Source organism: Saimiri boliviensis, chromosome 7 (assembly GCF_048565385.1).
Source record: "Saimiri boliviensis isolate mSaiBol1 chromosome 7, mSaiBol1.pri, whole genome shotgun sequence".
Classification (NCBI taxonomy): Eukaryota; Metazoa; Chordata; class Mammalia; order Primates; family Cebidae; genus Saimiri; species Saimiri boliviensis.
This window is the reverse complement of record NC_133455.1, coordinates 8,017,045-8,036,389: the sequence shown is the minus strand read 5'-3', so window position 1 is coordinate 8,036,389 and position 19,345 is coordinate 8,017,045. Positions and strand designations below refer to the sequence as shown.

Below are 19,345 nucleotides of genomic sequence, written 5' to 3'. Positions count from 1 at the left end.
GTACGCGCCTGTAATCCCAGCTACTTGGGAGGCTGAGGAAGGAGAATTGCTCGAACTTGGGAGGCTTCAGAGGTTGCAGTGAGGTGAAATCGCACCACTGCACTCCAGCCTGGACGACAGTTTGTAGAGATTGCAGTAAGCCAAGATCGTGCCACTGCACTCCAGCCTTGGCAACAGAGAAAGAGTGTGTCAAAAAAAAAGGAAGGGAGGGAGGGAGGGAGGGAAAATATTAGAATAAATACCATGCAAAATAATGAATGTTGTAAGTTCTAACTAGAACCTGTTACTGCACAACGCTTTAGCTGGACGCCCTGATCTTTTTCTGTTTAAAAAAAAAAAAAAAAACAAAACAAAAAACTGATGAGTGTGGAAGGGTCTTGGAGCCCTCCGAGCACCAACAGAGACCCCTCTCCTGCAGGCGATGGCAAGCAGAGAAAGAGGATGGGCCCAGAAGCTCCCTCTCACCTCCTTGGACCTTCTGAAGCCATCTCAAGAACCTGCAGGGACAATGTCCTCCACAATTTGGAAAACATTGCCTCTCATCCTCCCATCTCAGGCAAAAGAGCCAGTTGGGCATATGACACAAGCCCTTTTGCCCAACAGGGCACACGCGAGCACCGCACCCCACAAGTGGAAACACTCTCATGGCCTCCCGCCGAGGAGGCAGCCATGGAGCCAGGCCCTGGAGGAATCTCAAGCAAGCCCTGGCCTACTCACAGCCCCCGGTGGAGACCGAGGTGGGATGGGGTAACGTGCCAGGCCCTGCCCTTGCCTCAGAGGGCAAGCCTGCACAGGCCCGCGCACATGTTTCTTCCAATTTTATTACCAAACACGCCGAGAAAGATATTCCTGGCAGTAAGTGGTAATTAATTTATAGCTTTATGGCATATCTAGCCAGACATAATTGTCCAGGATTGCCACAGATGATAACTAGTTGGCTCTATGACGCAAGCTGGAGGTCCTCGTGGGAGAGGGAGGTTTGCGATGAGGGAAGTGTCCGAGTCCAGCAGATTTCAAGGCCTAGAAAGGCAAAGGCATGGGTACCTTTACTCTTTAGATAAAATGCCACAGAAACACGGACATGGGTGCAAACGACACGTGTGCACCACGGTATGGTCAAAAACAGGAACTCGCATGCCCAGGAGCAATGGAAGGAGTGAGAGGATGGAAGTGGCGCCCAGGATGGAACACCACGCAGCAATGAAGGGGCGCTGCAACCGTCACAATGTCACGGACGAGTCACAGCAGGGTGCTCAGGGGTGCACAGGAGAAACAGGAATCTAGCTTTTGGGTCCATTTGCATGGAGATGCAAACCAGCTGAGCTCTGGGGCTACAGAGCAGGGCGGTGGGAGGAGTGTGAGCGGCATCCGGCCTGTCGTGTTCTGTTTCTCAGTCAGGGTGCTGGCCACGTGGTGCGTTGACTTTGGCAAGTTTCAAACTACGCATGTCAGCCGGGCGCAGCGGCTCATGCCTGTAATCCCAGCACTTCGGGCGGGAGGATCGCTTAAGCCCAGGACCTCAAGACTAGCCTGGGCAATATGGTGAGACCCCCATCTCTACAAAAAATTTAAAAATTAGCTGGGCATAGTAGCAAGCGCCTGTAGTCCCAACTACTTGGGAGGTTGAGGTGGGAGGATCGATCAAGTGATGGACGTCAGGCTGCAGTGAGCCGTGATAGTACCACTCACTCCAGCCTGGGCAACAGAGTGAGACCCTGGCTCAAAAAAACAAAGCCAAAAACCCCCAAAACTGCGTGAGTCATCTGGGAACATGAATATTTTATTCAGAAGCAAAAACTAACCCCAGGCAAGACGGCACAACCCCATCTCTACAAAAAAAATTTAAAAATAAAATAAATTAGCCAGATGTGGTGGTGTGGACCGGTGCTCTCAGCTACCCGGGAGGCTAAGGTGGGAGAATCATTTGAGCCCAGGAGGTCGAGGCTGCCGTGAGCTGTGATTGCACCACTGCACTTGAGCGTGGGCGACAGAGTGAAACCCTGTCCCAAAAATATAAGTAAATAAAAGAAAAAAACGTTATTTAAATAAATATTTTAAAATTCTCTTGTGCTTTTGAAAGTCTTTTGGCAGATGTGCCAACAGAAGGCAGGGCACACCTCATCCCAAGCCCTTGGAAGGGATGGGCATGTCATTTCTCCCCCTCCTTCTGGTCCCTACACCCCTACTTCCCCTACTTTCATTCAGCCTTGTGCTTCCAGTGGGGCCAGCCCACCCAGGGAGCCAGCTGAGCATGTGACACGAGCCTGGCCAATCAGCATAGTCCACCTCAGCTACCGTGATGGGTTCACAGCTGGGCATGGGTGCCAGGTGGACCAATTAGAGCAAACCCTGGGACTTGTGCTGGACTGAAGGACACGAAGGTGGCCCACTTGCTGCAGGACTCGGAGCTGGGTGGAGGTGAGTCTGGAGCCTCCACAGGCAGCCAGGAGGGAGAGCTTGCCTGCCAGCAAAGCCAGTCCAGCAGAAAAGTGAGCTGGGACTTGGCATGGGCAACTTCCAGGCAACATCTAACTTCTGGACTTGTGCCGAATGCAGGGATCTGCCCTGGAATTTTTCATTACGCAAACCAAGAAGTGCCCTTTTGGCCTAAATCAAGTGGAGCCCAACATCTGCCACTTGCCACCGTTGCTGGAACACACCTCCTATCGGGCAGAATCTCAATGTTAAGTGCAGAAATCCCCACCAACACCAGCAAAGAATGAAGCAAACAGAGGCCAATGCTCAGGTGGGCCAGACAGGACCAGGAGACAGCTCCAAACCATTCGCTCACAGGGTGCTCCGTCCCGCCGGAAATGGGGAAAACCGTGCGATCTGTGGACAGTCCTTCCTCCTGACCCCTGCTGCAGACCAGTCCTCTAGAGTCGCCGTCTCCAGCTGCAGGTTGGGGCTTCAACCAAAAAAGGCTCCCAAAAGGCAAGACGCAGTCAAACAGAAGCTCGGCTTCCAGTCCCACCAACCCTGTGACCTTGGTCACGTCCAGCCTCAAGCCTCCATTTCCTAAGTACAGAACACACTCACCATCCCTATATTCAAATACTGTATGAGTATCCATTAAATGCAGGCCACAGTTCTAGAAGCTAAGAATAAAACCAAGAGCTTGTCACGCCCACAAGGATGACAGTGAATGCAAGAGGTAGCCAACGAAGAAGATGAAATCGACAGTCCCTGATTTCGGGAAGCAGTGAGCACCTAGAAGACAAGAAAAGGAAGCCGTAGGGAGCAGCAGGTGGGAGAGGGGACAACTTTAGAACAGGAAATCAGAGGAGGCCTCCCAGAGGAGATGGCATTTGCATGCAGACCAAAAGAAGGTGAGTGTTGATCGGCTCAGAAGTCCCGACAAAGAGCACTCCAAGCAGGGGAAGCGGCCCATGCAAAGGCCCTGAGGCAGCACTGACCTCAATATATTCTCAACACAGGGGAAGACACCAAGGCTGAAGAATAATGAAGGGGGACGTGTGGGGAGAAACGGAGTCAGAGAGGCCGGTGGGGGCTGGATCCTTGAGAGATGCCAGGGCGGGACGGGGGCTGGATCCTTCACAGAGATGCCAGGGCGGGACGGGGGCTAGATCCTGTGGGGCCCAGGGCCACCGTGGGCAGTTTGGACCTCACTATGAATACAGGAAAAGCTGCTGGACATTTATTTATTTATTTTTTTTTTTTTGAGACGGAGTTTCGCTTTTGTTACCCAGGCTGGAGTGCAATGGCGCGATCTCGGCTCACCGCAACCTCCGCCTCCTGGGTTCAGGCAATTCTCCTGCCTCAGCCTCCTGAGTAGCTGGGATCACAGGCACGTGCCACCATGCCCAGCTAATTTTTTGTATTTTTAGTAGAGACGGGGTTTCACCATGTTAACCAGGATGGTCTCGATCTCTCGACCTCGTGATCCACCCGCCTCGGCCTCCCAAAGTGCTGGGATTATAGGCTTGAGCCACCGCACCCGGCCGCTGCTGGACATTTTAAGAGTACAGTGGCAATCTGCATTTTTTTTTTTTTTTTTTTTTTGAGATGGGTCTTGCTCTGTTGCCTAGGCTGGAGCGCAGTGGTGTGATCATAGCTCACGCAGCCTTGGCCTCTGGGCTTAAGCTCCCACTCCGGCCTTCCATGTAGCTAGCACTACAGGCAGGCACCGCCATGCCTAGCTAATTTTTTGTTTTTGTATTTTTTGGTAGAGAGAGGTCTTGCTATGTTGCCCAGGCTGGTCTTGAACTCTTGGCCTCCCACCCAGCTTGGCCTCCCACCCAACTTGGCCTCCCACAGAATTGTGATTACAGGCATGAGCCACCACACTGACCTGTGTTGTTAAAAGATCCCTCTGCTGCTGTTGGATGCTACAGAACTCCCTGTGATGATGGAAATGTTCTCTATCTGCGCTATCCAAGATGGTAGCCGCTAGACACACATGGCTTATGAGCATTTAACATACGGCCAGTGCAACCAAGGAACTGCCTTTTAGTTTGATCTTGTTTGAATCAATTTCAATTTAAACAGCCGCACAAGGCCAGCAGTGACCGCACTGGATGGTCTAGAAGATGGACGGTACAGTGGCACTACGGGGTGGGCTATTGAAAGGGCTGGACCACCAGGAAGGACGTGGCCGTGGCCTGGACAGTGCAGCGGGGGCTGGGAGGGCGAGAGAGAGGGAGGAGCAGGGACTCAACCTGGAGGTAACGCCATCTGGGCCTGTTGACGCACTGGAAGAGCTGGGTGAGGACAGGGAATCCAACTGACACCCAAAGGTCCGGACTGAGCAACTGGAGGCGGGGGTGCCTCGGGGCCTGGCACACAACTGAGACACACCAACGATGCCAGGAAACAGCATGCCAGTGCCAGTCCCCCCATCTGCCCAGCCACCCCACACCGCGGAACGAGAGGATGTTATGAAACACACAGACCCTCGCCAGCCTCTTTCCATTTCAGAATGGGGTGAAGGGTCCTTCCCACTAAGCGTCACTTTCAAGTTCCAAATCACCGTGTGGGAGGGCAGAGAAATGGCCCCCCAGACATATCCACGCCCTAAGCCCCAGAGCCCATGGCTATGTTAGGTCACAGGGCAAAGGGGCACTGGACCTGCTCAGCTGCTGCCTTGAAGGTCAGGACGCTGGGCTGGGCACAGTGGCTCCCACCTGGAATCCTACTGCTTTAACAGGCACAGCAGGTGGACCACATGAGGCCAGGCATCTGAGACCAGCATGGGTAACATGGTGAGACAACATCTCTACAAAAAGTTTACAAAAATAAAATTAGCTAGGTATCATGGCTCACACCTGTGGTCCCAGCTACTCAGGAGGCTGAGGCAGGAGGATCGCTTGAGCCGGTGAGGTAGAGGCTGCAGTGAGCTATAATTGCACCACTATACTCCAGCCCCAGGCTACAGAGTGATACCTTGTCTCAAAAAATAAAAATAGGCCGGGAGCGGTCGCTCACACCTGTAATCCCAGCACTTTGGGAGGCCAAGGCAGGTGAATCGCTTGAGGTCAGGAGTTCAAGACCAGCTTGGGCAACATGGTGAAACCCCATCTCTACCAAAAATACAAAGAATTAGCCAGGTGTGGTGCTGCATGCCTGTGGTCCCAGCTACTCGGGAGGCTGAGGGGGGAGGATCACTTGAGCCTGGGTGGCGGAGGTTGCACTGAGCTGAAATGGCGCCACTGCACTCCAACCTGGGTGACAGACTGAGACTTTGTCTCAAAAAATAAAAATAAGAATAAACAAGATTGGGAGATTGTCCTGGGGTTTCCAGGAGAGCATGATGTGGTCTAAAGGGCCCTTAGAACTGGAAGAGGGGGCAGAGAGAGAGATTCGAGGACCCAGTGGATCAGAAGGATGCTGTGCTGTCGGCCTCAAAGGTGGAGGAAGGGCCCGGGACCCAAGAAACCCAGAGAAGCCTCTAGAAGCCGGAAAAGGCAGATCCAGATTCTCAGAGCCTCCAGAAGGAACGCAGCCTCCTTGATCTGAGCACGGTGAGACCCACGCGGACTTCTGAGCTACAGAACTGCAAGATAACAAGTGTGTGCTGCTCTAAGCCACGAAGTTCATGGAAATTAACTGTGGCAGCGGCTACTAGACATGGCATTTCTTCCTTTTCAGATCCTCTTCCCGCAGGTCCTCATTATCTTCAGGCTAATGGGATTATCAAGAGTACAGAGGCCACAGATTAAGCAGACAGCCTGGGGCAGATAAACCCTCAGCTGGCCCCACCCTCGAGCCCTCCCAGCACAGGGTCGACACGTACTGAACCTGCAGGTGCTGACGTTCTGAATTCCAGACTCTCGGCAAGGGCAGAAGCCTTCATTGGGTGGGTAGGTGGACCCGTTGGCGAACAGGGTTTTGGGAGCCACGAAGCGGTAGGTGGGGATGCCTTCAAACTCCCCCGGCTCCTTGTACGTCAGCTTCATGGACCTGCAGGGGACAGACAAGGTGAGAGGGGACACCCAGACCCGGTGGCCAGAGCCAGGCCCTGCCACAGGCCACCCAGATCCGGCCACTTCTCCCCACAGGCGCTACCACCTCTCGGGTCCGAGCTGGCCCCATCTCTTGCCCGGGTAGCTAAAGGGACCTCCCAGCTGGCCTCTGCTCCGACTCTGCCTCCCTGCCCACACCCATGCATTAGCCACAGCCAGCCAGAGTTTCACCAAAGAACAGAGGCCAAGCACCATGGCTCACACCTGTAATCCCAGCACTTCGGGAGGCCGAGGTGGGAGGATCACTTGAGCCCAGGTGTTCAAGACCAGCCTGGGCAACATGGTGAGTCTCTAAAAAAGACTTTTTTGAAAGTTAGGAAATTTAAAAAAGAACAGAATGCATCATGCCCCTGAAAACCGGTGACCTTTCTAGTCTAACCCACCATTAGGATGCACTGTCCTTCTCCAGCTCCTGCCTAGCTCTGCTCAGCACCCTCCCCCACCTTCCTGGGCCCAGGCCTCCCTCCTGCCCCAGGGCCTTTGCATCAGCTGCTGCCTCTGCCTAAGAACAGTCCTCTCTCGCATCTTCATCCATCAGACTTCAGATCTCAGTTCAGCTGTCACTTCCTCAGGTGACAGCACTGTCCCCCAAACCCACCCCATTCACCCTCCATCTGTTCACGCTCCTGCACTTTCTCAAAAGTGCCTCTGAACTTGAACCTGCACTGCGCTACCCACTCTGTCCACGGCAGCCACTCCTCACGCGTGGCTGCCCATCCTGCCCTTGACGTGGGGCGAGTCCAAACTGGAACGCACGTGTAAACTACATCCCAGATATCTAACACTTGCTAGACAAAGAAACAACCAAAACTCCTCAGTAACACTTGAAGTGATTACATTGTTGATCTCTGAGGTCAAAGAAAATACGTTATTCAAAATAATGTCGCCAATTTCTTGTTACTTGCATTAATGCAGCTACCAAAAAGTTTTTAACTGCACGTGTGCCTTGCCTAGTTCGATTGATTAGATAACAGTATTATGTCAATGTCACATTTCCTCATTTTGGTGATAGCACTGTGGTTATGTAAGAAAATGTCCTCGTTTCTGGAAGACGCCCACTGAGTAAATTTAGGTGTAAGGGGGCCACGCAGCCTCCAACCTACTCTCGGATGGTTCAGGAAGGACACCCAGTGAGAGGAGCGGGCAGGGGGCGTGATACAGCAAAAGAGACACGGCTAATACACCTGGGTGAAGGGAGGCGGCCCACTTGTACTTCTCATGTAACTCTTCTCTAAGTTTAACATTCCGTTTTTAAAAAGTCAGCGGGGTATGGTGGCTCACACCTACAATCCCAACACTTCGGGAGGCTGAAGCAGGAGGATCCCTTGAGGCCAGAAGTTCAAGACCAGCCTGGGCAACATAGCAAGACCCAATATGTAAAATAAATAAATAAATAAATAGGCCGGGCGAGGAGGCTCACGCCTATAATCCCAGCACTTTGGGAGGCCGATATGGGCAGATCACAAGGTCAGGAGATCGAGACCAGCCTGGCCAACATGGTGAAACCCCATGTCTACTAAAAATAAATACAAAACTTAGCCAGGCACGGTGGCGCACACCTGTAGTCCCAGCTACTTGGGAGGCTGAGGCAGGAGAATCTCTCGAACCTGGGAGGTGGAGGTTGCAGCGAGCCAAGATCGCGCCACTGCACTCCAGCCTGGTGACAGAGGGAGTCTCTGTCTCAATAAATAAATAAATAAGTAAAATTTTAAAACAGCAAAAAGTGGCCACATAGAGCAAAAGCACTGTCACTCTCTGACACTCTGGTGTCCGTCCATTTGCCTGAGTCGCCCTGTTGGGACACCACCTCCTGGGAACGGAGACTTGGCCCACTCTGTCACTACGGGGCACCTGGCACACAGTAGGGCTTCACAGGGTTTGCTGGGAGGGCAGATAAGTCAAGGTCCACATGAGGGAATTCCCAGGTAAAGGACTTTTCCAGAGTGACCGGAATGGAACACGACACAGCAAGGCCTCCAGAACAGGCTGCAGGAGCTCCCACTGTCTGCTCCGACCCCACAACTGAGACCATGGGACGCATTCAGGCCTCCCAGGCTGCAGAGCTGAGCCTGAAGGGGCTGAGCAGAGCCAGCCGGTATCTCAGCACCCAGATGGTCATGGGGGCCGCCAGCCAGATGCCAGGGGAAGCCCACCTCTCGCCTGCATTTTCCGGACCCCCGCGACCCTGACAGGCCCCGCCCCCTGCTCCTGGCCCAGCACCACCGGCTCTAAACCACCACCAGCAGCCTCTCTTTGGGCCGTGTGGAGGCACTGGCAGCTGGAGTTTGGCTCTCCAATTGAATTGGAGAATTCAAGATGGTGCCAAGGGTTACGGAGTCAAATCCACAATGAGTCAAAATGCTTCCCAAGTGCACAGCCAGCGCCTCTGGATTTGGCCATGAGCTGCCCTGGAAGCCCAGAAGCCCCATGTCCCCGTGATTACCGGCAGGCCTCGGGGCTGTAGAACTCCAGCGAGGACTCAGGAGTCATGAAGGGCGGCCACATTTGCCCAGAAGTTCCATTGATCATGTTGCACTGATCGGAGTGCCAGAAGGCAACCTGCGGGAAGCATCGGATGGGCCCCTCAGTAAGCATCGGATGGGCCCTTATTAAGGGCCCCTTAATAAGCCCTCTCAGGTGCCACAAATCCTGCTTGCCCTGGTGCAGACATGGCCACTCAATTCCCAATACTGGCATGGTGGGAAGAGGGCAGGCTGTGTAGACAGACAGAGAGAACACCGACCACAGCTGCCCACCCCCAGACCCCTGAATGTGGAACTTGGCTAGGGACTCGGTTCTTTCATCTGCAAGATGGGCCTATCACCCGTATCTCCAGCCTGAATCTGGCAAGAGGCATGGTGAACAGGTAAGGTGAGAGATGGGTCACAGCTGTGCTCAGCCCTCAGCGTGGAAGTCAACAGGCACCTCCTAAAAACAGGTGGCGTTAGGAATCGGCAAACTACTGAAAATCAGAATGGTGGCCACCACTGGGCATCCCAAAGCAGAACCTATCAGGTAAACTGCCTCTGGGCAGTGAGACAAAACCCACTGCTCCCTTTCCGGTCCTCCGTACCATGAGAATGTTGGAAACCACAAGCCCATGTAGTACGTTGAAATATACAAGCCACAATGAACGTGAACTCGAGCCACCATGCACGGGTACCGCCGGTTGCAGGTGGTGATTTCTGCCACTCTGGGCTCTGGTTGCGGTAACTGCCATGGGGAGCAGGTAGTGGGTACCTGCACAATCATTTTCACGCATATTCAGAAAAGGTCACGAAGGTGAAGAAAAGGAAGTTGCAAAACAATGCATGTCGTTTGATTTCACGAGGCGCAAAGAAGAAAAAATGCTGTATTTCTCCGTGTACACACAGGCGTGCACAGGGCTAAAAATGGACGGGAAGAAGAGATGCCAAACTGCTAACTGTGGGTCTCCTCCGGGGCGAGGGGTAGGGGTGGGAGGTGATACTAAGGGCACTTCTCTCTCGTTTTATTTTGTTATGTGAATGTCTTCTGTGTTCTAGTGTAATATTTCAAAACATTTTGTAAGAAAAGAATGGAAAAGAAGAAAGCACTCCATGCCCAGCAGACGCCAGGTCTCACCGAGCAGTCACTAACCACTACCCCTGCCTGCCCCTCTGGCTGGTCAAGCTTTACACAGAGGTAAACTCCCTCCTCCAACTCCAAGAGTGTTCATCCTCCCAGCACCCACTTCATGACCAAGGAAGAAGGGGCCCCATGGTCCCTGCCATTCCCGTACAGCCACGGCCCGGCCCACACTCCCCTCTCCCCTCTCCCCGGCGACAGGGGCCCTCGCCTCTCGCCTCTCACCTTGCTCAGCCCATTCCACTTGTCCACAAGGTGGATCCTGCTGATGTTCTGGACCCCCGTGAACACCGTGAAGAGCCCAGAGTTGGAGTTGTTGAGCTGCGGACACAGCAGGGAACAGCATGGTTAAGGCTCGGGCCCGCCGTTGAGCTGGCCTGGTCTGACGTCCTAGGCTGAGCTCTCCTGCCCTCCACCAGAAGGACAGAGCCCCTGGCAGCCGGTTCACTGCCACAGGCCCAGTGTCTGGGGACCAAGAGGAGGCTCGGGGGCTTTCTAGGAGGGACGGTCCTGGGTTCCGGTGGCTGCAGTGTTCCCCCCTCCCTCCCCAGCTCCAGGAGAGTCGGGCTTTCCTCCCAGGTGAACGGCAGATCACCCCCCCCCACACCCCACCCCAGCGCAAAATAGAACATGGCCAGGTCAGCTCCCCGAACAGTGAAAAAGGAGAAGTGGCATGTCACCTGGGGGGACGCTTTAAGGACTGTGTACACGCCTCTCACCGGGCTGCCACGGAGGTATGTGTCAAGACGGAGCCTCCCTCGACCTGGGTCCCCAAGTGACCATCGCAAGCGAGGGTGCCCCAGTCACCCACACTGGACGTGCAGTGCGGGGAGGCAGTCTTGGCTGTTCTGAGCCACAGAGATTCCGGGGCTGCTTCTCGAAGCCGCACAGCCTGGCCTGGTCTAACCTATCAGAGCTAATGGAGCGTTTCTTGAAGGAGGGCCCAGGCCCTGGTGCTCTGAGGGCGTCTCCCAGAAGCTGGTTTCTAATCCCAAGGACATGCAAAGCACAAAATGGAATGGGTGACCAGAAGGAAAGATCTGGAAGTGCTGTGCAGGGCGGAGCACACTGAGGCGCCCCACCAGAGTCAGCCGGCCGAGGGGCTGCCCGCATCACAGACCTTCCAGACAGGACCCAGCGCGAGGCCCCGGCTCGGCCTCCCATGTGTCTCTGTCACCTGCCCACGTGGAGCCAAGAATAACCAGAGCCACTACAAAGGGGAGCAGTGAGGGGGTCTGTGTGCAGAAGGGCCGGGGGCGGTGCCCGGACACAGGAAGCGTGCGAAATACTGGTCTCTATTTCCATGATTACTGTTATTATTAACAAATGCTGGCCGGGCGCGGTGGCTCACGCCTGTAGTCCCAGCACTTCGGGAGGTCGAGGCGGGTGGATCACAAGGTCAGGAGTTCGAGACCAGCCTGACCAACATGGTGAAACCCCGTGTGGACTAAAAATAGAAAAAATTAGCCAAGGTGGTGACAGGTGCCTCTAGTCCCAGCTACTCAGGAGGCCGAGGCAAAAGAACAGCTTGAACCCGGGAGGCGGAGGTTGCAGTGAGCCAAGATCACGCCAGTGCACTCCAGCCTGGGCAACAGAGGGAGACTACGCCTCAAAAATAAAAAATAAATAAATAAATGCTCACCCACCAGGATCCTTAAATGATCATTATCAGGGACACAGGGCATCAGAAACTGCCAGTTACTACCCAGAGTCCACTCTCTCCTTTCTCCTTCATAAGAAAGCCCAAACCATACTCACCGTACCAGCACACCCACCGAAAAGGCTACCCCATTTTCAGCTTCCCCAGGAGCTAGGTGTGGCCACGTGACTCCGTTCTGGCCAATAAAAAGTCAGTGGGCATTGGTTTTCTCCCTTCCTGAGAAGGAGGCAGCTGGGACATGCTGTTTGAGCCCCATTTCCTCCATCTGCTCCCCAAAGCCCCACCACTTCCTTCCTGCTCTGCTGCCTGGAATGTGATATGATAGCTGGCACTCCAGCAGCCAACTTGGACCATGAGGTTATCTTGAAGATGAAAACCACATGCCAAGGACAGCAGAGCAGAGTGGTCAACTTCCAGATCACTTAAGACCATGAAGCCACCACGCTAACACTCAACAGTCCACCGTTAGACTGTTCTTGTGAGGTTTTCATTACAGGCAGTCAAACGTAGATTATACTAAACTAAATCTACTAAACGTAGACTATACTAAACTAGTGACTTTGTAGTCACTTTCATTTGCAAAGCACTTTAGGATTTACAAGATGCTTTCATAGAATCATGCCTCTTACCCCAAACTTGCCAATTTACCCACATGACAGGAGCCCATCACCCTTAACAGAAATGTACTAAGCATGTATCACGTGCAGCACCACAATACACCCCCCAGCACTCTACCCTGACCAGCAGAGGCCAATGAGATGGCTGAGGCTAGAGCAGTCCCGAGGACTCACTGAAACCTGCAGTGAGGGAGCCAAGGTCAGGGTCAGGCCCTACATGGACGAGATGTTGTCTCAGAAGCCCAATCAGTGACCCTACCAGGTTGTCAGGAGTCAAGATTAAGAGTTGGCTCGTGACCTAACTCCCCGGCAGTCGTGCCCGCTTCTTCCAGCAAAGCCTCCAATTTGCTAAGGTGAGGCCCAGTCACATCATTTGAGCCTGGATCAAGCTGTACCTGAATCCGCCCCTAGCATTTTCAGTTCTATGAGCCCCAGCACTCCCCATTTCACTTAAGCCAGTGTGAGTCAGGCTCTCTGCCACTTAACAACCCACAGCCCCTACACCCCCAGCCAGCTACGAGGCGAGCTGGTGACCGGTGTCCAGGCTGTGTCGAGGAAGACAGGACACAGGCCTGAAACTGGCTTCTCAGCAGGCCACACGTACCTCGGCAAATAACCCGAACTTGTCCTTGAAGGGGAAGGTGCCGGGAAAGTACTTGTTGATGAGGTTCACGAGGGGGTCGCTATAGCCCCACATGATCTCCCCCACAGTACGGTTCATGAAGGCGCGCTCGCCGAGGGTGCTGAACGCCAAGGTCATGATGAGCTTCAGGCTCATGGGCTTGTCCTCCATCATCACCGCCGCACCCTGCAAGGCCAAGGGACACGTGTCAGAGGCTGGACGTGGCTGGCCCATCCTCCCTCAGTCCCTGCTGTGCCTCACGGCACAGAGCCCATGATAGGAAATGTTGGGGTGCAGGAGACCCCTGGAGTGGCCTCGTGGGGCATCCGGGACACCAGAACCACCCTCTGCTCCTCCAGTGCCAGCACCATGTGGTCCCGAGAGCTCCTTCTCCCCCGTGCACCCCACAGGACTCAGGCCAAGTGAACTCCAGCCCCCGTCCCAGAGGCGGGCATGTGGCTCAGCCCCCAGCAAGCCAGCTCCTTTTGGAGATCTCAGAAGCGTAAATCGAAAAGGAAAAAAAAATTTAAAAAAAAACTTCAGCCAGGACTTCTGAACCAGAGACAGCTGGACCCAGCTGGGAACCTCAGAACCCACCGGGGGTGGTGGAGACAGCACAGGGCCAAGAGCCACCCACAGGTGTGAGTCCTCACACTCCGACCACCTCAGGGACTGCTCTCGGTGCGAGGGGCAGGCGGGAGGAGATTCAAGGGACGAGGCCAGGGTGCGAGGCGGCAGGGGCCACGGGGCAGCCTCACCAGGACCAGGATGTTGGGCATGACGATGTAGTCGCTCTCCGAGCCGTGGGACATGGAGGGCTGGAACTGGAAGGTGCGGTACTCGAGAAAGGACACGGTGTCATTGTCGTTGAAGGTGATGTTGGTCTTGTGCCTGAACTCCCTGTGGGGGAAGCCGGTGGGTCAGGTGCCCGGTCCACCACCGCGTGGGACAGGCCTCTGTGCACACCTCCCGCCCACAGCCAAAGCCGAGCTCAGCCCCTCCTGTCCCTCCCCTGCCTGCCCACTGTGGGAAGCGGTGCCGCCACCCAGCTGGCCTCGTTCTGTGCTTCCTCACCCAGCAGAGTCATCGCCTCTCCACCTACAAAATGGAGTAATCACTGGGCTGGGTGGCTCGTGCTTGTGATCCCAGCACTCTGGGAGGCCGAGGTGGACGAATCATGAGGTCAGGAGTTCGAGAGCCTGGCCCACAGAGTGAAACCCCATCTCTACTAAAAAATACAAAGAAGTAACCAGGCGTGCTGGTGGGAGCCTGTAATCCCGGCTACTCGGGAGGCTGTGGCAGGAGAATCGCTTGAACCCGGGAGGAAGAGGCTGCAGTGAGCTGAGATCACACCACTGCACTCCAGTCCGGGCAACAGTGCGAGACTCCGTCTCAAAAAAACATTAAAAAACAAACAAACAAACAAAATGGAGTAATCACCAGCCCCACTCCAGGGGGTGGCTGTGGGGACTAAACAATCAGACACACCTAAAGCGAGCAACACAGCCCGGGCGCAGAGAAAGCACGCGGCAAACATCCGTGGCGTGACTGTCACTGCTGCCATCATTATGGTCTCCCACCTCTGCAAGCCATTCTCCACCACCCAGAAGAATCTTTGAAAAGCGGGAATCAGGCCGGGCATGGCGGCTCACGCCTGTAATCCCAGCACTTTGGGAGGCTGACCTGAGGTCAGGAGTTCAAGACCATCCTGGCCAACTTGGTGAAACCCTTTCTCTACCAAAAACACAAAAATTAGCCGAGTGTGGTGGCACGTGCCTATAATCCCAGCTACTCAGGAGGCTGAGGTGGGATACTTGCTTGAACCCAGGAGGCAGAGGTTGCAGCGAGCTGAGACCACACCACTACACTCCAGCCTGGGTAACAGAACAAAATTCCGTCTCAAAAAAAAAAAAGAAAGTGGAAATCAGATCATGCCGTGCTCTGGACCACAAGCCCATTTGCATGCAGGTTAAAATCAGGCTCCTAACGGCCTCTGAGGCCCTCAGCAAGGCTCAGGCCTCGTCTCTCCACTGCCTCCTTCCCTCGTAAACCCAGACGCACAGGCCTTTGTTCCGGGCCTTCAGGCCTTTGCACGCGCTCTGCCCGGACTCCCTCTCCAGGGCCTCTTCCCACCATCCGGGTGCAGGGAATGTCCCTTTACAGAGCTGCTCCTACCCCTCCAGGCAGACCGAGCTCCCTCCTGCACTGTGCTCTGCACAGCACGGCTGCCTGATTTCCCCTTATTGGGCCAGTCACTGACTCTCCGCATCAGAACATCAGCTCAGTGAGGCAGGGCTTGGTCTGCTGCGCCCTGGCACTCAGACAGTGCTCACGGAGTGAAGGAGTATACAGAGCTTTGGCATTTGTGCCCATTCTGTCCTCTGCTGGGTCCCCTTTGCTTAGAACAGCAGCCAACACCTAGTAGATGCTCAATAAACATTTGTTAAATGAACGAGTGAATGCGTGATTGAGTGAAGTGAATGAATGAGTGAATGCAGCAGCTGACTCATGTTTCTGACTCCCAAACCTCCGGCACATTGGCCGGCTTTTCATCCTGGCTTTCCCAGAACCAAGCTGTGCGCCTCCAACAGCGGGAACACGCTCTGCCCACCCCATCCCTGGAACACCGTGTGCCGGGGGCAAGTCGCTCTCCTCTCTGAGCCCCCGCTCCTCTGCCTGTGAACTGGGAAGGTGCGGGGGTGGGGTACGCAGGAGGGGACAGGAAAATGGTGGGGCTTTGGTGGAGGAGGGGAAGGTGGGGGGGTGTGGTGGAGGGGAGGGGAAGATGGGGGGCTGTGGCAGAGGAGAGGGGATGGGAAGGTAGGGGGGTATGAAGGAGGGGAGGGGAAGGTAGGGGGCTGTGGTGGAGGGGAGGCGAAGGTGGGTGGTGTCGAGGAGAGGAGGGGAAGGTGGGGGGCTGTGATGGAGGAGGGGAAAGTGGGGGTATGGAGAAGGGGAGGGGAAGGTGGGGGGCTGTGGTGGAGGAGGGGAAGGTGGGGGGCTGTGGTGGAGGAGGGGAAGGTGGGGGGCTTTGGTGGAGGAGGGGAAGGTGGGGGGCTGTGGTGGAGGAGGGGAAGGTGGGGGGCTTTGGTGGAGGAGGGGAAGGTGGGGGGCTGTGGTGGAGGAGGGGAAGGGAAGGTAGTGGGTGGAGCATGGTAAGGGCGTGGTCACAGGCACATCCGCCAGGAGCGCGCCTACGCAGCCCCGCCAGCTGTCTCGAAGTTCCTTGCCTGCTCCTGGAATAATCTCTGGGGCTCAGCCAGCAGCCCCCCCCCGTCCCGTCCACTCTGAGACCCCTCCCCTGCCCAGCCTCAGGCGGCCCCTCCGCCCTCCCCTGCCCAGCCTCACCTGTACACGTAGGGCCCGCGCTCCTGCACCTGCGGCTTCTCGCCATTCAGGACCTCGCTGGGGTTCATGACGTTGAAGAAGTAGACGGAGAGATAGAAGGGGATGGGGATCTCCCTCCACATGTTGAAGGACAGGCTACTGGGGTCGATGCGCACGTTCTGCAGGGGACGGGACAAGTACGCCCGTGACGAGAGTGCCGAGGGCCCCACGCCTCACCAGGAGGCTCCGGCACAGCTGCCCGAGCAGGCCAGGGGAGGGGCCCCTCGGCAGGGGCTCGGGATAGGAGGTGGCGGGAAAGCCCCCCACCCCTGAGGCTGTCGCACCTGGAGCTTAGGTAATTAAACCGGCAGCCGAGTCATGCTGTCACAGCGCTTCTTAAAATACGTCATAACAGCAACAGGTGACACCAGTCACGGGCCTGTGGTAAACGGGCCCACGCACCATCTACAGGGGGTACGAGCTCAGGGCAGCGGATGGCCCCATGCAGGAACATGTCTATGCCTTGCCTGCTCCTGGAACAATCTCTGGGGCTCAGCCAGCAGCTACCAGTACCAGGCAGGTTCCAAGAGCTGCAAATGGGACAGTGGCCAGGACCCTGCTATGTGGGGCTTTACCATAGCAGGGGACAGGGAGGCACCAAACGACTCATGTCAAATGCATGCTATGCAACAGAGCACAGAGAAAACACAGCAGGGACTGGGGAGAGGCCAGGATTTGAGACAGAGTCATCAGGTAAGTGAAATGTAGCCCAGGTGCTGTGGCTTATGCCTGTAATCCCAGAACTTTGGGAGGCCGAGGCAGGAGGATCACTGGAGCCCAGGATTTGAGACCAGCCTGGGTAACATAGCAAGACTCTGTGTCTATAAAGAATAATTTTATTTATTTATTTATTTATTTATTTATTTTCTTTTTTGAGATGGAGTCTCACTCTGTCAGGCTGGAGTGCAGTGGCATGATCTCAGCTAACTGCGACCTCCACCTCTGGGTTCAAGCAATTATCCTACCTCAGCCTCCTGAGTAGCTGGGACCACAGGCCCCTGCCACCATGTCCGGCTAATTTCTTGTATACATTGTTTTATATTTTATTTCATTTTATTTTTGAGAGAGAGTCTTGCTCTGTCACCCAGGTTGGAGTGCAGTGGCGCGATCTCGGCTCACTGCAACCTCCGCCTCCCGGGTTCAAGCAGTTCTCCTCCCTCAGCCTCTCAAGTAGCTGGGACTACAGGCACCTACCACCATGCCAGGCTTTTTTTTTTTTTTTTTTTTTTTTAATAGAAGCAGGGTTTCACCATGTTGGCCAGGCTGGTCTCGAACTCCTGACCTCAAGTGACCCGCCCACCTCGGCCTCCCAAAGTGCTGGGATTACAGGCATGAGCAACCACGCCTGGCCTATAAAAAATAATTTTTTAAAAATTAAGTGAGCATAGTGCTGCACACCTGTAGGCCCAGCTACTTGAGAGGCTGAGGTCACTTGAGCCAAGGAGGTCGAGGCTGCAGTGAGCTGTGATGGTGCCACAGTACTCCAGCCTGGGTATCAGAGTAATACTGTGTCTCAAAAAGAAAGCGAGAAAGAGAGAGAAAGAAAGAGAGAAAGAAAGAGGAGAGAGAAAGAAACAAACAAACAAACTAGAACCAAAATCAAAACAGAAGGCAGTGAGGAGGGGCGCTCACGAATCTAGAAAGGGGTGGCATTCCCCAGCAGCCACAGCCCGCGCAAAGGCCCTCCTGCTGTCGGGAGACTGGGAGAGAGCCTGCCTGTGCGCTGAGTGAGCCAGTCGGGGAAGAGTCAGAGGAGAACACAGAAGCTTTCCATGAAAACCAGCAATACAGAAAGATACATGAAATCTCCTGACTTAAAAACTGCAAAAAAACGTGATTTTCTTAAAGGGACCGCAGTTTACACACCTGGGGTCCACTTGGTTCTCCTCCCAGCTTTGCTCCTCTAGATCTACAATTCGTTGCCCCAGTGACACAGGGAGCTCCCCCCTGTCCACCCGATCCCCACCGTCAACCTGTCTCGGGCCCCTCAGTGCCCACACCCCATCAGAGCTGGGAGGAGTGACCCAGCCCATCAGATTAGAGCTCACGTTGCAAAGCCAGACAGCCAGGCGGCTGGATCGCGGTCTACTCTCTTTTGGACACGTACTTCCAGGACAAAGACAGCCACCCTCATTGATCTGAGACGGCCAGAACCAATAGGCAGAGACTCTGCAGGAGGTGGACAGCCGAGCTGGCCAGTCAGGCCCAGCCCCACGTCCCCTGGAAGGAGCAGATCTGGAGGCAGCCAGACCCTGAGTGGCACTCCACAGGGCCATGTGGGCAAGTCGGTCCCTCTGAACCTCAGTTTTCCCATCTGTACAATGGAGCCAGTGACACTGTAGCTACAGCTGTGTCTAGTTTGACTAAGTGGCGTGTGAATGAAGAAGCTGAATTCCTTGTCAAGAAACTGCGAGACGTAATGTAAAATCTGGATTTCAAAGTTCTCCTGGAAAAATCGGGAGGTCAGAGACTTGCCTTCAAGTGCCATAACTGTTTACTGATACACGTGTCTTCCTGCCCAGCTGCGAGCACCAGAGAAGCATCTTATGGCCTGAGCAGCCCATCGGTGCAAATGGAGGTGACACAAATGTCTATTAACGAGGTAACGGAAGCGAGCGTTTCCGGGTAGTGCCGTTCGCCGGGTGATGCTGCTCACTTGACTGTGTTCTCATCCTCTAAACAGCACCATGACTCTTTGAGACTGCCACTATTATTACCCCCATGTTACAGATTAGGAAACTGAGGCACAATTCAGCCAATAGTTGGAGGGCACTGAGGAGTCCTGGAGGTCTTCCTGGGGGAGGTGGTATATGAGCTGGATCAAAGAGCAGTCCTGCCCTGTCACTAACTCCCTCCCCACCCCATGGTGGCTCCCGCCACCCCATGTGACCACAGCCCTCCGGCACCAGCTCCAGCCCCTTCCAGCTCTCAGGCCCCAATCACCCAGCCCTTCCTTCAGCCGTGGCCTTCA

General features: G+C 54.8%; 1 protein-coding gene across 2 annotated transcripts in view; it reads right to left on the bottom strand.

Annotated features, from left to right (window-relative positions):
- The window catches only part of SCARB1 (scavenger receptor class B member 1), an 84,343-nt gene that overhangs the window by 26,104 nt on the left and 38,894 nt on the right, over window positions 1-19,345 (bottom strand). For both annotated transcript variants that reach the window (XM_003937102.4, XM_003937101.4), the window contains exons 2-7: window positions 16,336-16,493; window positions 13,746-13,887; window positions 12,970-13,173; window positions 10,314-10,409; window positions 8,926-9,041; window positions 6,254-6,420 (exon numbers count right to left, since the gene is read on the bottom strand). In XM_003937102.4, coding sequence (XP_003937151.1) covers window positions 6,254-6,420; window positions 8,926-9,041; window positions 10,314-10,409; window positions 12,970-13,173; window positions 13,746-13,887; window positions 16,336-16,493 — 883 coding nt within the window. The remainder of the gene's footprint in view (window positions 1-6,253; window positions 6,421-8,925; window positions 9,042-10,313; window positions 10,410-12,969; window positions 13,174-13,745; window positions 13,888-16,335; window positions 16,494-19,345) is intronic.